The sequence below is a fragment of the Styela clava genome, chromosome 4 (assembly GCF_964204865.1).
Source record: "Styela clava chromosome 4, kaStyClav1.hap1.2, whole genome shotgun sequence".
Lineage (NCBI taxonomy): Eukaryota > Metazoa > Chordata > Ascidiacea > Stolidobranchia > Styelidae > Styela > Styela clava.
Window position 1 is genome coordinate 20,358,956 of NC_135253.1, and position 15,759 is coordinate 20,374,714.

The 15,759-nt window shown below is 35.9% G+C and overlaps 1 protein-coding gene across 1 annotated transcript; it reads right to left on the reverse strand.

The window, feature by feature from the left end:
• Positions 1-2,055: 2,055 nt before the first annotated feature.
• Positions 2,056-4,048, reverse strand: LOC144422237 (uncharacterized). The gene has a single exon (XM_078112224.1). It carries the CDS (start codon positions 4,030-4,032, stop codon positions 2,686-2,688), a length of 1,347 nt encoding a protein of 448 aa, XP_077968350.1. The 5' UTR covers positions 4,033-4,048; the 3' UTR covers positions 2,056-2,685.
• Between the last annotated feature and the right edge of the window lie 11,711 nt (positions 4,049-15,759).

Sequence of the window (15,759 nt, forward strand, 5' to 3'; positions counted from 1 at the left end):
GTATATACAAGCCTACTTTAATATCAACTTATCTATAAATCATGTCGGAAGGTTCGTGGGATGATATGGTGACACAGGCACGACTTTACAATAAACAACAACAGTATTTCAGGTTTGGTTGCCATTTGTCGTATGAGCCGGGACAGGTGTTTATTCCGCCTGAATACAACAGAGATGGACAACCTTTATTTGCACCGATGGACCTATCACGAAAAAAAGATCTGCAGGAAGATTTTTGTGGAACAAAATACTGCCTGAACCAAAATAAGCAGAACGAACCGGGGTTTACTTACATGGCTCTCACTCCGTTAAAAAAGAAATAAGATAAGAAAGTCAATAGTTTTCATCACCTTTATTTACTACCAACGAAAAACAGTATCTGGATATTTGAAAATGTAAAGAACAGAAATTGATGAAATCTTCTATGTTTAGAAAATAAAGAAAGGATATTTGGATCATTGATAAAGCAAACAACCAGGCTTGTCCATGAGACATATTTTTCTGTCCCATTCCCATCCCAAAGCAATTATGCCTGTCCCATCCCATCCCATGGGATTCCCATTGGAATAAAATTCGATAAAAATTATTAAATTTAGATTCAGCGTCTACTAGATAGGACTACATGTACGAATAGACATGCAAAACAACAAAATTTACGGACTTTGTTAACTTTATCTTCATAACTATTATACATGTGGTCATCAGCCCCTTATCGAAGTGTATTATTAACGCTGAATATATTTTGCTCTTTATAACTAACAAGAGAGCTATGCTCAAATATATGGACACGAAATCCATAACGAAATTGTTTTACCATCATTTCACCGAAAATCATACGGTTTTCGTGTCCCATGGGATATACAAATGTGTACTGTCCCATCCCATGCGTAGTTTCTCATGGGAATCCCATTACCATGGACAAGCCTACAAATAACTAGGGCAAATAACTAGGTATTCCACTGCGACTCCTAGCTAACTATATGCCCACTTGAACACAATTTGTTCAATTATCAATTGACACAAATCGTCAAAACACTCTATTATCCCACAAAGCTCGATTCTGGGTGTTTTGTTCTTTCATTTATATGTGAATGACCTTCCAAATGCCTCCAATTTGCTCACAAAACTCTTTGCTGATGACACAGGATTGTCCACCAGTGCCCCATCAGTGTTATCATTGCAGGAAAAAATAAATGAGGAACTCATCAAAGTTCAAAACTGGAGGGCTAGTAATAGATTGTCGATTAACATAGCCAAGTCAAAATTTCTCATAATTTCTAGAAGTAAAAAATCCAAATTTACAGCTTTCCAAGTTATAATTGACAATCAGTCTCTTGAAAAAATAGACTTCTATAAACACCTAGGTATATATATTGACGAAAACTTAAATTGGACTAAACATGTGACAGATGTGCTTGGAAATTGTCACGGGCTGTTGGTATTCTGGGTAAATTGCGCAAGCTTCTTCCCACACAAGTTCTGCGCATGATATACTTTTCTTTCTTTCAAACTCACATTCAGTATGGTCTTGTTGCATGGGGATACTCAATTACCAGCAAATTGTCTAGAAGAATAGAAGTTTTGCAAAATAGAGCTGTAAGAATATTATCCAGTTCTACATCTCGTGCTAGTTGTACCCCTCTGTTTGCTAGAAATAAAATACTCAAGTTCAAAGACTTATACTTTTTTGAAGTTGCAAAAATAATGCACCAATTCTTATCAAATTTATTACCAATGGCTTTTGATAATATTTTCACAGCTCAGTATTTTATACATAGCCATCGCACTCGATCATCATCTCAAGGGACCCTTTTTCTCCCCAGATGTCAATCGAAGCGGGCCCAAGACAGTCTCATATACACTGGTGTAGAAATTTGGAATGATCTACCTTCCAGCATTAAAGACTTGACATTTCCCAATTTTAAAAAACAGAGACGCAACCCAGCCAGAATCGTTATATATCACTCAGTAATGAATTGCCAAATGTCCATATATTGTAAAATTTGCACAATCGAATTGAATTATAATTATACCAAATAACAGATGGAATGAGAATATTTTCAAGTTATAATCATAATGCATGCATTGGAACACAGAATACAAGTTGCATTTGAAATATTTACAACAAATAAATGACCATAATATCAAGGCACTGAAGTTAAAAGTCACAAACATAAAACTTGGTGACTGATCTTTTCATGTTATCAAGATTTCACACCGCTAGAAACTTTCTGAATATTAGTTGTTTTGAAGTTGTGGTTGAAAACAAAAACTCCTCGTTGGGTTAAATAATTTTCTGAATTCTGATATATTGAAAAATGCAATCGGGGGAAAATAAAACTAAATGGCGGCTTGAATTTATTGGGTAAAAGGTAAAAGCAAAAAAGAAAAGTAACGGTCTACGGGGAGCTAAACTAAGTGTTACCAAAAGTACATCTAATATTTGTAAGATCGTTGTGTGGAAGATTTTTCAATATTTCTTGAGTTCGATGATGGTTCAGTTGAGGTCCAGTGCTCAAACGACATTCATTATGAATATTTTCATTTAGACACTAACTCAGTCAGAGTTTTATTAAAAGCGATTTTGTCACAACATAACTCCTTGTCCAATATTATACGGATGCAAACGCCCGTTGGTGGCGCCCGTTAGGTAAAATGTTCATAAGCACAAATATCTATGGGTGCTTATACCCATACTCTTATGGGATGAAGATTCCAATTAATCCCTCCTTTTCCTTCTTTTAAATATTCGTTAGCTTGCGAAAAATGCTCGCAGTCACGAAACAAATTGTCTCCACGTTGACGGTTAGGGTGGCCACAACACAAAACAAGATGTTTTTCATCATTTATAAATATTTTCTTCATTTGAGCTTTGTCTCCCCAGAGCATGAATACGATTCCGCTGTAATTATCATTCAAATGGCTAATTACAGCATTGGTCAATATCTCCCATCCTCGATTTTCGTGCGATCCTGCTCCAACTTTGTAGTTTTTATCTTTATCTGGCTCTGGTTTTTCAGGCTCTGGATTTTTAGCTCGAACCGTCAGAATTGAGTTTAAAAGTAAAACACCTTGTTTTGCCCATGAAGTTAAATCACCATGGTTGGGAGAAACAAATCCAGGAATATCAGTTCTCAATTTTTTATATATCTTATTTAGTGATTTTGATGATGTATGAGGAAGTTTTACACTAAAACTCAGTCCATGTGCTTTTCCTTTCCAAGGATAAGGATCTTGACCAACAATTACGACTTTGACATCTTCTATATTGCAGGATCGCGTCCAAGCAAATACGTCTTCTTCGGGAGGATAAATAGATCTTTTAATTGTTTTTAATTCCTCTTTGTCTCTTGTTAAGAAATCACACAAGTTAATAAAATACTGCTTATAGAACTCTGGTACCAATACTGGTTTCCATGACTCTCCGACAGTACTCCAATATATATTAAGTAAATAAGTATACTTCGGCATCATACGAGGATTTAGATATATCTTCATCAAAAGACTCATATGATAATTCGACATCATAAGATTCTTCATCATGAGACGCAGATGATAATTTGAGATCATAAGACGCATATGATAATTATCCATCATAAGACGCATATGATAATTATCCACCATAGGAAGCACATGCTGATTTTCCATCATAAAGAAATTCCCTTTATAATGCTTCTCCATAAAACCCATATGACAATTCTCCATCTCAAGACGCATCCAATATTTCTCCCTTATAAGAGGCATATGATACTTCTCCATCGTTAAACGCATATGACACTTCTCCATCGTAAAACGCATATGATATTCCTCCATCATAAGACGCATTGGACTATTCGACATCACAGGAGGCAAAGTCATTTGTTGAACCGACATCCTATGAGATATTCGATTATTCAGCATCGCAGGATACATTTGATAATTCGGTATCGCAGGATACCTTGGATAATACGACGGCATGTGACACCTTTGATTCCATGATCCTACGATAGACTGCCAATATCCTCCAGGTGGACCAGTGTAATTCGTCATCATATGAAATATTTGATATTGTGATTTTTTATTCCTAAACAAAAGCAATATATATATATATACTCAATACACTACTTTATAACCTTTTCTTACTTGTAACCATATCTGCATTTATGTACGAGTGGATTACTATAATAGTGGGAATATAATACAGTAACATTTTATTTTTGTTAATTATTTTACATTTCACTCCAAACGAGACCATCAAAGAGTAAACGAGAATATCGGTCAGAGACCGAAGACTTATCGATCGAAAGTTAGGGGATCCCCCAAACCAGCTCTCTTACACCATAGTGACACCTTGTGTCCCATCACTAATTAATTAATAACTCGCTGATTATACGACATAATTCATCGAAAATCGATAGGCTTCTGTTCCGTACTATGATGAATGCACATGCAAAATTTGGAACAGATTCAACCTCGCTTTCGTGAGATATCGCGTGTATCTAACAGACAAACAAACAAACAAACAAGAATATCGGTCAGAGACCGAAGAGTTATCGATCGAAAGTTAGGGGATCCCCCAAAACAGCGCTCTTACTCCATAGTGACACCGTGTGTCCCATCACTAATTAATTAATAACTCGCTTATTATACGACATAATTGATATCGCGTGCATCTAACAGACAAACAAACAAACAAACAAACAAACAAACAAACAGACAAATACCTATCAACATACTTACCGATCTTAAGATCGATAAGTAATTATTAGACTACGGATGAATGATATTGAAGCAATTACTCTACTTGGTTAGCGAATACAACTGAACTCAAAATTAATTAATCATATTTCAATCTGAAGTTTAGAATGTTCCAACTGGGATTTCTTTGCTAATTTTATACAACTGATATTATTATAAGCTTTGAATATAGATTTGAACCCATCAGAATTGACTAGCCAGATGTCGTAACTCAAACGATAATTTTGTTTATTGTTTGGCTTAATTGGCGGAGAAACAAAAATTCTTTTCACAACTAGAAACAAGTCTTCAATGAGTTGGGTTTCAGTAAGCCATATTGCCCACAACAACGCCGCTTTGATAAAATGTTGATAAGCCATACGTACATAAAATACCACTGTGAAGTGACTCACATGCCTTCTCCTAATCCTTTGATGCGTTAAATCTTTTTTTGTGCTCAGTGAAGGGTGGTGTAAAACATAGTCTATTCCTAAATTCAACACGGTGCAAATTCTCTCGAATTCAAAATATGAACTAAATTCATGCCGATAAGCAGTAAATTCAAGTACATTTTACGATAATCTAGGGATATGAATTTCAAGAAATATACTAATTTTTCCAAGTACGTTATCAAAAAAAAATATTCACCCGACTAATAAAATACGTTCAGAGCAAGTCTGTTCATAAGATTACTAAGTCAAAAGAGTTTACCTCAGAGAAGAATATCGTTTGGAATGCCAAACAGATTGGGTCAGCGCTACTATAACGTGAGGACCACGCATCCATTCCATATACGACATTGAACATGTTTTAAAACCAGGCCAATTACAACCACTAAATCCAGCGGAATTTCAGCGGAAAATTATTCTGCAGTTTTCAACTGATTCCCACGCGGAGTAAAACAACTTTCAATAATATTTCTTACGAAGAAACGGATCCTACACAGAATTAAAATTAATTAGAATTAAAAATCACGGAGCAAAAGATCCGTTTAAGCACATTCATCTGGTAACGGTAAATATAAAATACCTGAATAATCATCGCATCGTGGTGAAACACAGAAAAGCATAAGAATTTGTCGACACGAAAAACAAAACCAAATAATAATATCACTTATGGGAACACTCACAATATCGGTATGTATTATTGCAATCTTATATGCAAATTGTAAGGTTTGAAATCAAATTCGAATATAATCCGAAAAATGTCGAAAAACTTATAATAATAATTCTGGATAGTATATATAGGTAGTCAAAATTATTATATATGATATGGAGTAAGAACAAAAGCGAGACTTCATGAAGTATCGGATATCGCAAAAAATATGAGCGATCAAAAATCAGATTTTGTTATATTTGGTGCGACATCGATTATTCGAGGTCAAATTCGAATATGACATTCTATTTTCCGACAACTTTTGACAATGATTCCGTTTACACGTTAACTAAAGTGTCCAACGACAAAGTATGAGCACCAGCGCAATGAAAATTTAAAAAATATGGGCTTTCAAAAATTAATAAAAATCTGATTTTGTCATATTTGGTGCGATATCGATTGCTCGACGCCAAATTCAAATATTTTATTATATTTTCTGACAACGGTTTCGTAGACATGTATAACTAAAGTGTCCAACGACAAAGTATGATCACCAGCGGCACCGCAACCATTATTATATCTACAATCTCTACCGTGAAATTCACAATTGTATTTACAGATTTTACAAGCTCAACTCAGTTGTCTATTTTGAGGACGTCACGCCCTAATTATTACTGCACAAAATATTTATTATGCAACGAAAGTAATTATTTTCGACGACAATACAGGCGACGAGTCGTAAACAAGTCAAATATTGGCGTTACATTGAAATTCACGATTAATTTTACGTTCTTGTTTACAACTTAACCCACCCTCTTGCAAAGAATGGTCGAGTGAAAATCACATTTTTGATGATAACATCACAGGGCCAAGGTTGGTATAAATAGAATATAGAATCATAGATGACTGAGAAAACATGTGAAGCCAATACAAAGCCAAAGGGAGTTATCAGCTGTCACTGTCATCTGGGTTGAAAGTCATTAATACCAACTTTTCAAAACAATGGCTTACAACCTTCAGGTTTCGAGATACTATGTATTTGATCGGTATTTGAAGTCCCATAATCCATAAAATCTCCCTTTGTTTCCTTCCACCTATATATATTATACTTGTCCCTATCTATACTATTCAGAATTACTTTTAAAAGTTGTCGGCACTTTACGGATCTAATTCGAATTGGGCATCGAATCATCCAGGGGAGGTCGCTGCGCTACCCGCGAGGGGAAATGTATAGAAATATTGTTAGTAAATTAAGAAGCAGATGTTTGTTTGAAGTTTGTTGGAGGACCTGGGTCGTTGCGCCGGACGAATGGCGGAAATTCGTCCGGCGCTCTGCCCCCGACCCCTCTGGTCCATTAAGAAGTTCAAATACCCTGTAATAAACTGATCACCCCTAACCGGAGTCGAATTTTCCCAATTTTAAGGTCCGTGATCACTCAACCGTGACGAAATTTTTTTGACATAAACTAGACCTCAACTACTTTGTATGACCCAAATATGGCACCTCTACCTTCTACCATTCTCGAGATATAACGTAAAATCACTGGAGCGTGACTGAGGAGATGGAGAAATAAAATTTCTTCCAAAATAGATTCAAATAATTTTTCTAAACATGCCCATGCCTTTACTTTCTCAACAGGTCCTTTCAGAGGCCTGCAATAAGCCAAAATCACTAGACCATGACTGGGGAGTGAGAGAAAAAAAATTTCTTGAAAAACGCGTTAAACTAATTTTTCCCAACATACCTATCTATTCTATTTCTCGATAGATTCATTTTTAGGTGCGCAACCTTCTTACGCCACTGGAGGGCGATTGGGAGGGGGAATTCCCAAAGTTCAGGTGGTGAAATATTCTATATATTAGTCCCTTTGAGATTCAGGCATCACTTTGCCCAAAAACCAATTCCAAGTGCTCCTAATAGCCCGAAAACCATATTACCTTAGTGGGCGTGGCTTTCCACACGTTTTCTCACCACTGGGGGGGCGGTGGCAGTGCCCCCACCCCCAATATCACTTGAATAAATTCCCAATACTCGGGCAAACGCTTTTTGGCCCCGAAAACGGAGCTAAACGGCTTCTAAACCCCAAAATCACTCTAGCGTTACTTGATTGACTGCTTATTGGCCAATAAACAGCCTCGGGACACTAAAAGCCCGTTTTGGCCCCTTTCCTTTGGCCCGATCGCTACCAAAAATTTTCTGTGTTCCTTTGGCACCTGTCCCCCGCTTCATGTCAAGTTTCGTCACGATCGGCCTGGCAGTTATCTGGGAAATGGGTTTTAACGCCGGTACTCTAGCGAGACTTTTATACTAGTTTTTTCTGTGCAACGAAAAATGACTTACAACTGTGCAGTCGCACTAAAAGTGCTCTCGGGTTGGCATACCATCGAGTTCGCACCGAATATAGGAAAATCTGATTTTTCGTCAATTTTTAAAGGTCCATAATTTGTTAGGTTTGGTTCTGCTGATGCTCATACTTTGGTGTTAGACACTTGACTTATACTTGTAATCAAAATCGTCGTCAAAGGTTGTCGGCAATTAGAGTAATATATTCGAATTCGGCCACGATTCATCGAATTCGCATCAAGTTTTAGAAAATCCTGTTTTTGGCCGGTATTGAAGTCCCATAATTCATAAAATCTCGCTTTGTTTCCGTCCTCTTATTTATATTATACTTTTCACTACCTAAAATTAAAAAACACCAATTTTTGGCACATATTTTAAGTCCCATATTGCATAAAGTCCCGCTTTGTAGCCCACCACGATGATATCCAATACTTGTCACTACTCATTCTGTTCAGAATTGCTGTTAAAAGTTGTCGGCACTTTGCGGAGCATATTCGAATTCGTCATCGAATATTCGAGCTCGCACCACAATTGAGAAAATCCAATTTTTGGCTCATATTTCATTAAATCCCGCTTTGTTCTCCATCACATTTATGTCCAATACTTGTCACTACCGATAATGTTCCGAATAGCAGTCGAAAGTTGTCGGCGATTTGTTGGCGGATCATATTCGAATTCGTTATCGAATAATTGAGTTCGCACCAAATATGGCAAAATCTGATTTTTAACTATTTTTGAAAGCCCATATTTCATTAATTTTCATTCCGCTGTTGCCTATACTTTGTTGTTGGACACTTGTGCTATACGTGTAAACGAAATCAGTGTTAAAAGTTGTCGGAAAATAAAATACAATATTCGAATTTGGCGTCGAACCATCGATATCGCACCAAATATGACAAAATCTGATTTTTATCAATTTTTGAAAGCTCATATTTGTCAAATTTTCTTTCCGCTGGTGATCCTACTTTGTCGTTGGACACTTTAGTTATAGATATCTACGAAATCGTTGTCAAAAGTTGTCGGAAAATAGAATAACATATTCGAATTTGGCGTCGAACAATCGATATCGCACCAAATATGATAAAATCAGATTTTTATCAATTTTTGAAGGCCCATATTTTTTAAATTTTCATTCCGCTGGTAATTCCGCTGATGTAAAAAAAAAAACTAACATTAGCTCTTATGGGAAATGTGATCACCAGAGCAGAAATTTGCATTTTTTGTAACTTTCTAGATATCTTTCAATGTAGACGTGGGCAGTTTTGAAGATAGAATATTTTTTACGTCTTTTTTGATATTTTTATCATGATAAACATAGTCAAGATTTTTGATAATCGTTCAATAAAATTTTAATGAGCGCGGTGTTTCTTATGACGTCAACCTCGCTAGACCATGAGATTCTGCCAACGCGCCGTGCTCTGTGGGATATGCGCTGCAAATACGGGGCTTATATCGCTTTGGGTACGGTACCGGTACTGGAAGGGTTTAACATTGACAATCTTTAACCCATACCATTTCTATCACGTTTTTTTATTGGTTTTACGCGTTTTTACCTGTTCAGCTGGCAATCATTTACTGAAGGCATGCTGACGTATTATTTAAACTACCGGTACCGTACCAAGGCTGCAAGAGGTGAAAACTAAATTAATTAGTAAATACTGAAATGGGCCTACGAACAAAAATGTTGGCCATCCTGCCAATAGGCATGATAAGTTGTACGGTACCGGTATACAAAAAAGATGAATATCTCCAACCTATAATGGTACAATACCGGACTCCTAACTAGGTTAAAAAACATGAATGAATACGAGAGAGAGATTTATTTTGTCAACCAGAATACAAGCATTGTATCAATGAAAATTATATACAAAACACACAGTTATTCGGTGTAGACTGGGGAGCGATACGACCATCACAGTCAGCTCCCCCCTGCCCCCCATGTTTGCTATCAAGATTAACAGTTAATTAAGACGTTTGAACAATTTAACAAAAACTCCTTGGAGGAAGGGTTGACTACGTTTCCGATCATTTTTGGATTTGGTTAAAAATGTAGTCCATTATTAAACCACTGCTTTTTTTTGTAGATTTTCACTTAGTGGACACTTAGCAAGTACGACAGTTAATTTATATAAAAAAAAATTGTAAATTAATAACTAATCAGTAGAAGTCAGCTCGGGTATTCAAACATGTGATGATTGAAGCGAGAAAAAAAATTTAAGTCACGTTTAGGATATTGCATTAAACAACAATGGAAAAGGTACATTGGAATCAGTCAAGCTTCAAATGCTAATGGCATTAATGAAAAGAATATGCGAAATGAAGACTCAAGTTTTCATCTGAGACATTGGAAGACGCTAAAACCTTATAGACTTGATAGTGTGGAAAGCCTTCTAACAATGCAGTAATAATGGGACATATATTTTTAAATATCATTATGCAGGCTTTAAGTTGAACTATATGTTTAATTAAAAAATCTATCTTTGCTAATAAATGCTGAAAACCCTTTATTTTAATCTGCTGAGTGATTAGGGCCAGAAATTTGCTGTAGGGACCATCACCAGGGCTGGATTTACCAATAGGCTAGGGAGGCTGTAACCTAGAGCCTCGAAATTCGGTTTCGAAGTTTGTAATTCTTTTGAAAACTTGACAAGTTTAAACCCTACGAAAAGTATATATATATATATAAAGCTTTTCAGAGTAGAAAATTCTGTACACAACTGGTTTCAACCACATTGTAAACAGCCATTATTGCGTTGTTTGCACCATAATAAGGGAAATTATTATTATGCGCATTCTGCTGGAAGTTTCTAGGTTAAAGTATGGCTGTAGCGGTTGTTTGATCAAAGAAATTGAAAGCAAAACTGCCTTAAGTAAATTTTTATTCTTTTAATTAAAAATTCATACCCATGAATGGGGAGAATGAAAAGTTTAATGCACTCATATTTTAAGCAATTAAATGTGGTGTTGTTTAGAGTGAAATTCCGAGATCAAAAATATGAAGGGGCCTCTCAGGGTCTAAATTCAGCCCTGAACATCACCAATTTTGGGATATGTACATTGTGTTAACATATGAACTGAGTTAGTTCATGAATTCATGAAGTATATAACAACCAATAAAAACAAAAATAGGTCTTTCGTTGAACGCCAGTTGTGGTCCCGGTACCGGTATTCCAGTATTCTGTTATCACAAGCAGTTGGAACGCATATCCCACAGAGCACGACGCGTTGGCAGAATCTCATGGTCTAGTGAGAATGACGTCATCGCAAACACCGCGCTCATTAAAATTTCAATGAACGATTATCAAAAATCTTGACCATGTTTATCATGATAAAAATATTAAAAAAGATGTAAAAAATATTCTATCTTCAAAACTGCTCACGTATACAATGAAAGATACCTAGAAAATTACAAAAAATGGAAATTTTTTGCTTTGGTGATCATATTCCTCATAAGAGCTAATGTTAAAATTGTTTTTTGTACATCACTTTTCTTTTTGCGCGTAGGATGGGTTTTTTATGAATAAGGTCTATTTTGCATTGCATGACGTAATAATCGATATACCTAATATACGAGGTAATTTTAGAAGTTATATGAATTTTATAGTAAATCACTATCTTTTAATGTAGAAACCAAAAGTTTAATAGAAAAATAAAATAGGTTTAGTTATTTCCGAATTTTTCGCCGTCGCAAAACCATCTGTTAGTATATTTTATTTCATGTAATAGGCTATATTATAGAGATACAGTAAGTTGGAAATTTCAGAAATCAAGATAAAAAATTGCCTTCTTAAAGCGGTTAGATACTGTTTTTAGTCAAGAAGTGATGAATTTTTGAAATTATGTGCAATTGAGGTACCCCAAATCGACAACAAATTATAAAAATTTGAATGTCAGAACATATTTTCCGATCAAGATAATCGCGATTTCATTATTTTTATATTAATTAAGTGATGCATTTTACACAATACAATAGTATTCGAACGGTATTTGAGCGTCATCCATTGCTGAAAATGAGGTATTTCGCAAAACATCGGAATAGGTCAAAAATCGAAAAAATATTCAGTTTTAAACCTTAGTCAGATGTATTATCGCCAGAGAAAGACAAAATTTTATTATTCGATATTGATAAGGTTCTTAAATCTCTACACAATTCAAATTGACTCGATGGCAAAACAATTGACAAAACTCGATTGACAAAACACGCTGAAAATGCGTGTATGGAACGTTAATATCGCCCCGGTAGCGGTCGCCCCCCCCCCCCCAATAATTTCGCAAAATTTTTTTGTTGTTTCCGCCTTACAATGTTATCATGTCCGAAAAGTGCGATAGTCGAGCGCGATTAAACGGTTATTAGTTACCGATATTATAACTGTTTTCTTACAATAATGTAGACGGAGCACCTTACATTTTCGTGAAACATGCGCACCCGCACGGGTAATACTCCGTCTTCAAACGCACCGCCGATCAAGCGCCACGGTTTTGCACAACTAATTACAATTTAATATGGTTTACTCATTGTCAAAATCTTTCAATAGTGTTATTGTTGGCACTTGCGAGAGAAGTGAAAAAGGCAAACTGTATTTCATTACAACAATTAATCATTATCGCTAAAACATAAATAGATTTAAAGTTGTTATAAACAATTTTCACCGCTGGACGTATCTTTTCCCGTTATGGATTTCGTGCAAAGCCCAGCATAATTTGCGGGCAAATATCAAAGCAATTACTATGTCAAAACGCCTATTCGACTTTTCAGGCCACAGAAACTATCTGAAAAAGATACAACCCCCTTTTTAATTTTTTTGAAAACTGAAAAAGTCGCCAATAACGCGTTTAATTGCCTTTTGCTAAAATCGCCGATTGTTTTCATCATTGTGACCTGTTTCGTCGGCGTTTATTCTCATTAAATCACAAATTTTCCACAAATTTGTGACACGATGACTATGATAATTATTTTATTTTTGTACTAGCACGGAATTATGAACCCGGCAAGAATTCTTAGAAGTTCATCGGCGGTGAGATTCTAAAGACAAATTAAGGAGTAAAATCCGAGATCTATATTTTTTGATTGAAGAGCGACAATATAAAATACTAAAAATAAAACCGTAAACAATATACGTTTTGTTGAGGCCTGCGACAGTCTAAAAACGCTTTTCTAGGCATCGAAAATCGCAAAATTTCGTGTTCCTACGGCACACATTATATTTGGTTGGCCTTCAAAAACATTTCATTAAAAAATCGAAACACGGTTAATTGTGGGCGGGATTTGGCTTCATAAATTGACGTCGAAATTTTCGCACTGACTTTAAACAAGGTTTAGTACGCGACTTTTTCCCGGTTTGTGATGATATATATAAGATAATTAAAGTATATTCGATTAATTTTTTTTGTACTGAAATAAATTTTACTCCGTGAGAATTGACAGAAAATATACAGATTTTTCGAAAGGTTTTATTTTTAATAATAATCCGAGTTGCAGCATTGCGATTGAGCGGAGTCAGTGTTACAAGTACATCTCAAATTTATCGAATTCGCAAAATAGCAAAAATACGGATCAAAACAATATATAAACGGGCAGTTTACCATACATTTTTATGTCCACGGATTGCCGTAGTGTTTTAGAGTGGCTCTTGTTTTGTCGACGCAACCGCAATTTAAATTGAAGACAGTTAAATTAATAAATCAAGACATTTTAAATATGCCCGTATCGGTCTTTGATTGATTACTTTGCACAAATGAAAAATCATTTTTCGTTGAAAATTCGGCTCATTTAACAAGTGGCGTAATCGCACTGTTTGGCATGGATTTCGAGGCCGTGAATTTGTATTTTTGATTTACTTGTATACTTTATAATTATTTTCATTGTATGAAGTAAAATTGTACTAAACGGGATTTTATATCAGATATCGCGATTTTTGTAACGGCGATAACGATATCGGAAGATTGCAAAAATACGTATCAAAATTAAATAGATCTGGCAGCTTATTTCATATTTTCATGTCCACAAATCGTTCACGAATATTTTTATTTTGACGTAAGAAGTCGCAACCGCGAGTTACAATTAAATTAAATTCACACAATTAAATTAATAAATAAGGACATTTTAGAATCTCGTGGCTGACATGGATTGAATATTTTACGCGACAGAAAAATCCTTATACGCTTAAAAAGGCGGCGCTCTTTTAACGAGCGCATAATCGCGGTGACTGTTACAGACGGCAATGGGAATTTCCGACTTTGACCACCCCCCCCCCCTTTTTTTTCGGAAAATCCTGGTTGCGCGCCTGAACTCGTGCCTGTTTATTTTCGTATTAAATTATGAATAAAAACCCTGCAAAGTCATTGCGTGAATCCTGAATGTTATTTCGAGTTCAAATGATGACTTGACAAATCGGCAATAATGGAAATTCTACTAGTGAAATCATCGAATGATAATTCCTTGGTAAAATTTAGCAAAAATTCGCATAATAGCTTGTTACCTTGTTTTGCATTTCTAATTTTACAAAACGTCGTTAGTGCGTTTTATGCAGAACTAGGAATTGATACAATACCCAATATGACTCCTCAAATTTGTCGTTTCTGTTTGTTAGCAAGAGCCGTGCGCTTATATTCAAGAAATTGGTTCAGTGACGCGCAAGTTCCTTGTCCAAGCAAAGCAGCCCAGGTATTCGATAAATGAATAGCAAAATGACATTCTAATACTTAGAGAATGACATCGACAGGTTATTGTTACGTGACAATACACGACGCGGTGTTTTTCGGTAGGCGATGCAAGTTCACCCCCCCCCCCAAAAAAAAAAATTATGGAAAGTGTCCGCCCCTGCCCGTCGCCTATCATATATTGTTTTTATCCGTATTTTTTCTATTTTGCAAATTCGACAAATTTGAGATGTGCTTGTAACATTGACTCCGTTCAATCGCAATGCAGACGCTCCGATTTTTTTAAAGATAAAACCTCCCGAAAAATCCGAAAATCTGCTGTAAATTCTCATGGAGTAAAATTTATTTCAGTACACTAAAAATTGATGGATATACTTCGGATTAATTATCTTATATATCATCACAAACCGGGAAAAAAATCGCGTTTTCAAGCAAGGCAAATCCCACCCACAATTAACCGTGTTTCGATTTTAGTGACGGTATGTTACTAAACGGCGACCAAACATAATGTGCGCCGTGGGCACACGAAATTTTGCGATTTTGCGACTAGAAAAGCGCTTTTAGACTGTCGCCGGACTCATCAAAACTTATATTGTTTACGGTTTTATTTTCAGTATTTTATAATGCCGCTTTTCAATCAAATTTAGATCGCGGTTTTACTCCTTCTTTTGGCTTTAGAACCTCGCCACCGACGAACGTATAATAACTCACGAATTCACAATTCCGTGCAAAGTACAAAAATAAAATAATTATCATGTTTATCGTGGCCCAAATTTATGATTTAGAAAGAATAAAAACCGACGTAAGGGCGTTTACGGCCTAAATACCGCTGATGAAAACATGGGCGATTTTAGCAGAAGGCAATTGTACGTGTTATCGGCAACTCCCCCCCCCCCCCCCCCCCCCCCCTGGCTGCGCCACTGACCAACGCCTATTATTTTCAC

What these genes read in the sequence shown, in the direction of transcription:
- LOC144422237 (XM_078112224.1), bottom strand. Translation starts at nt 4,032, where the DNA reads ATGATGACGAATTACACTGGTCCACCTGGAGGATATTGGCAGTCTATC.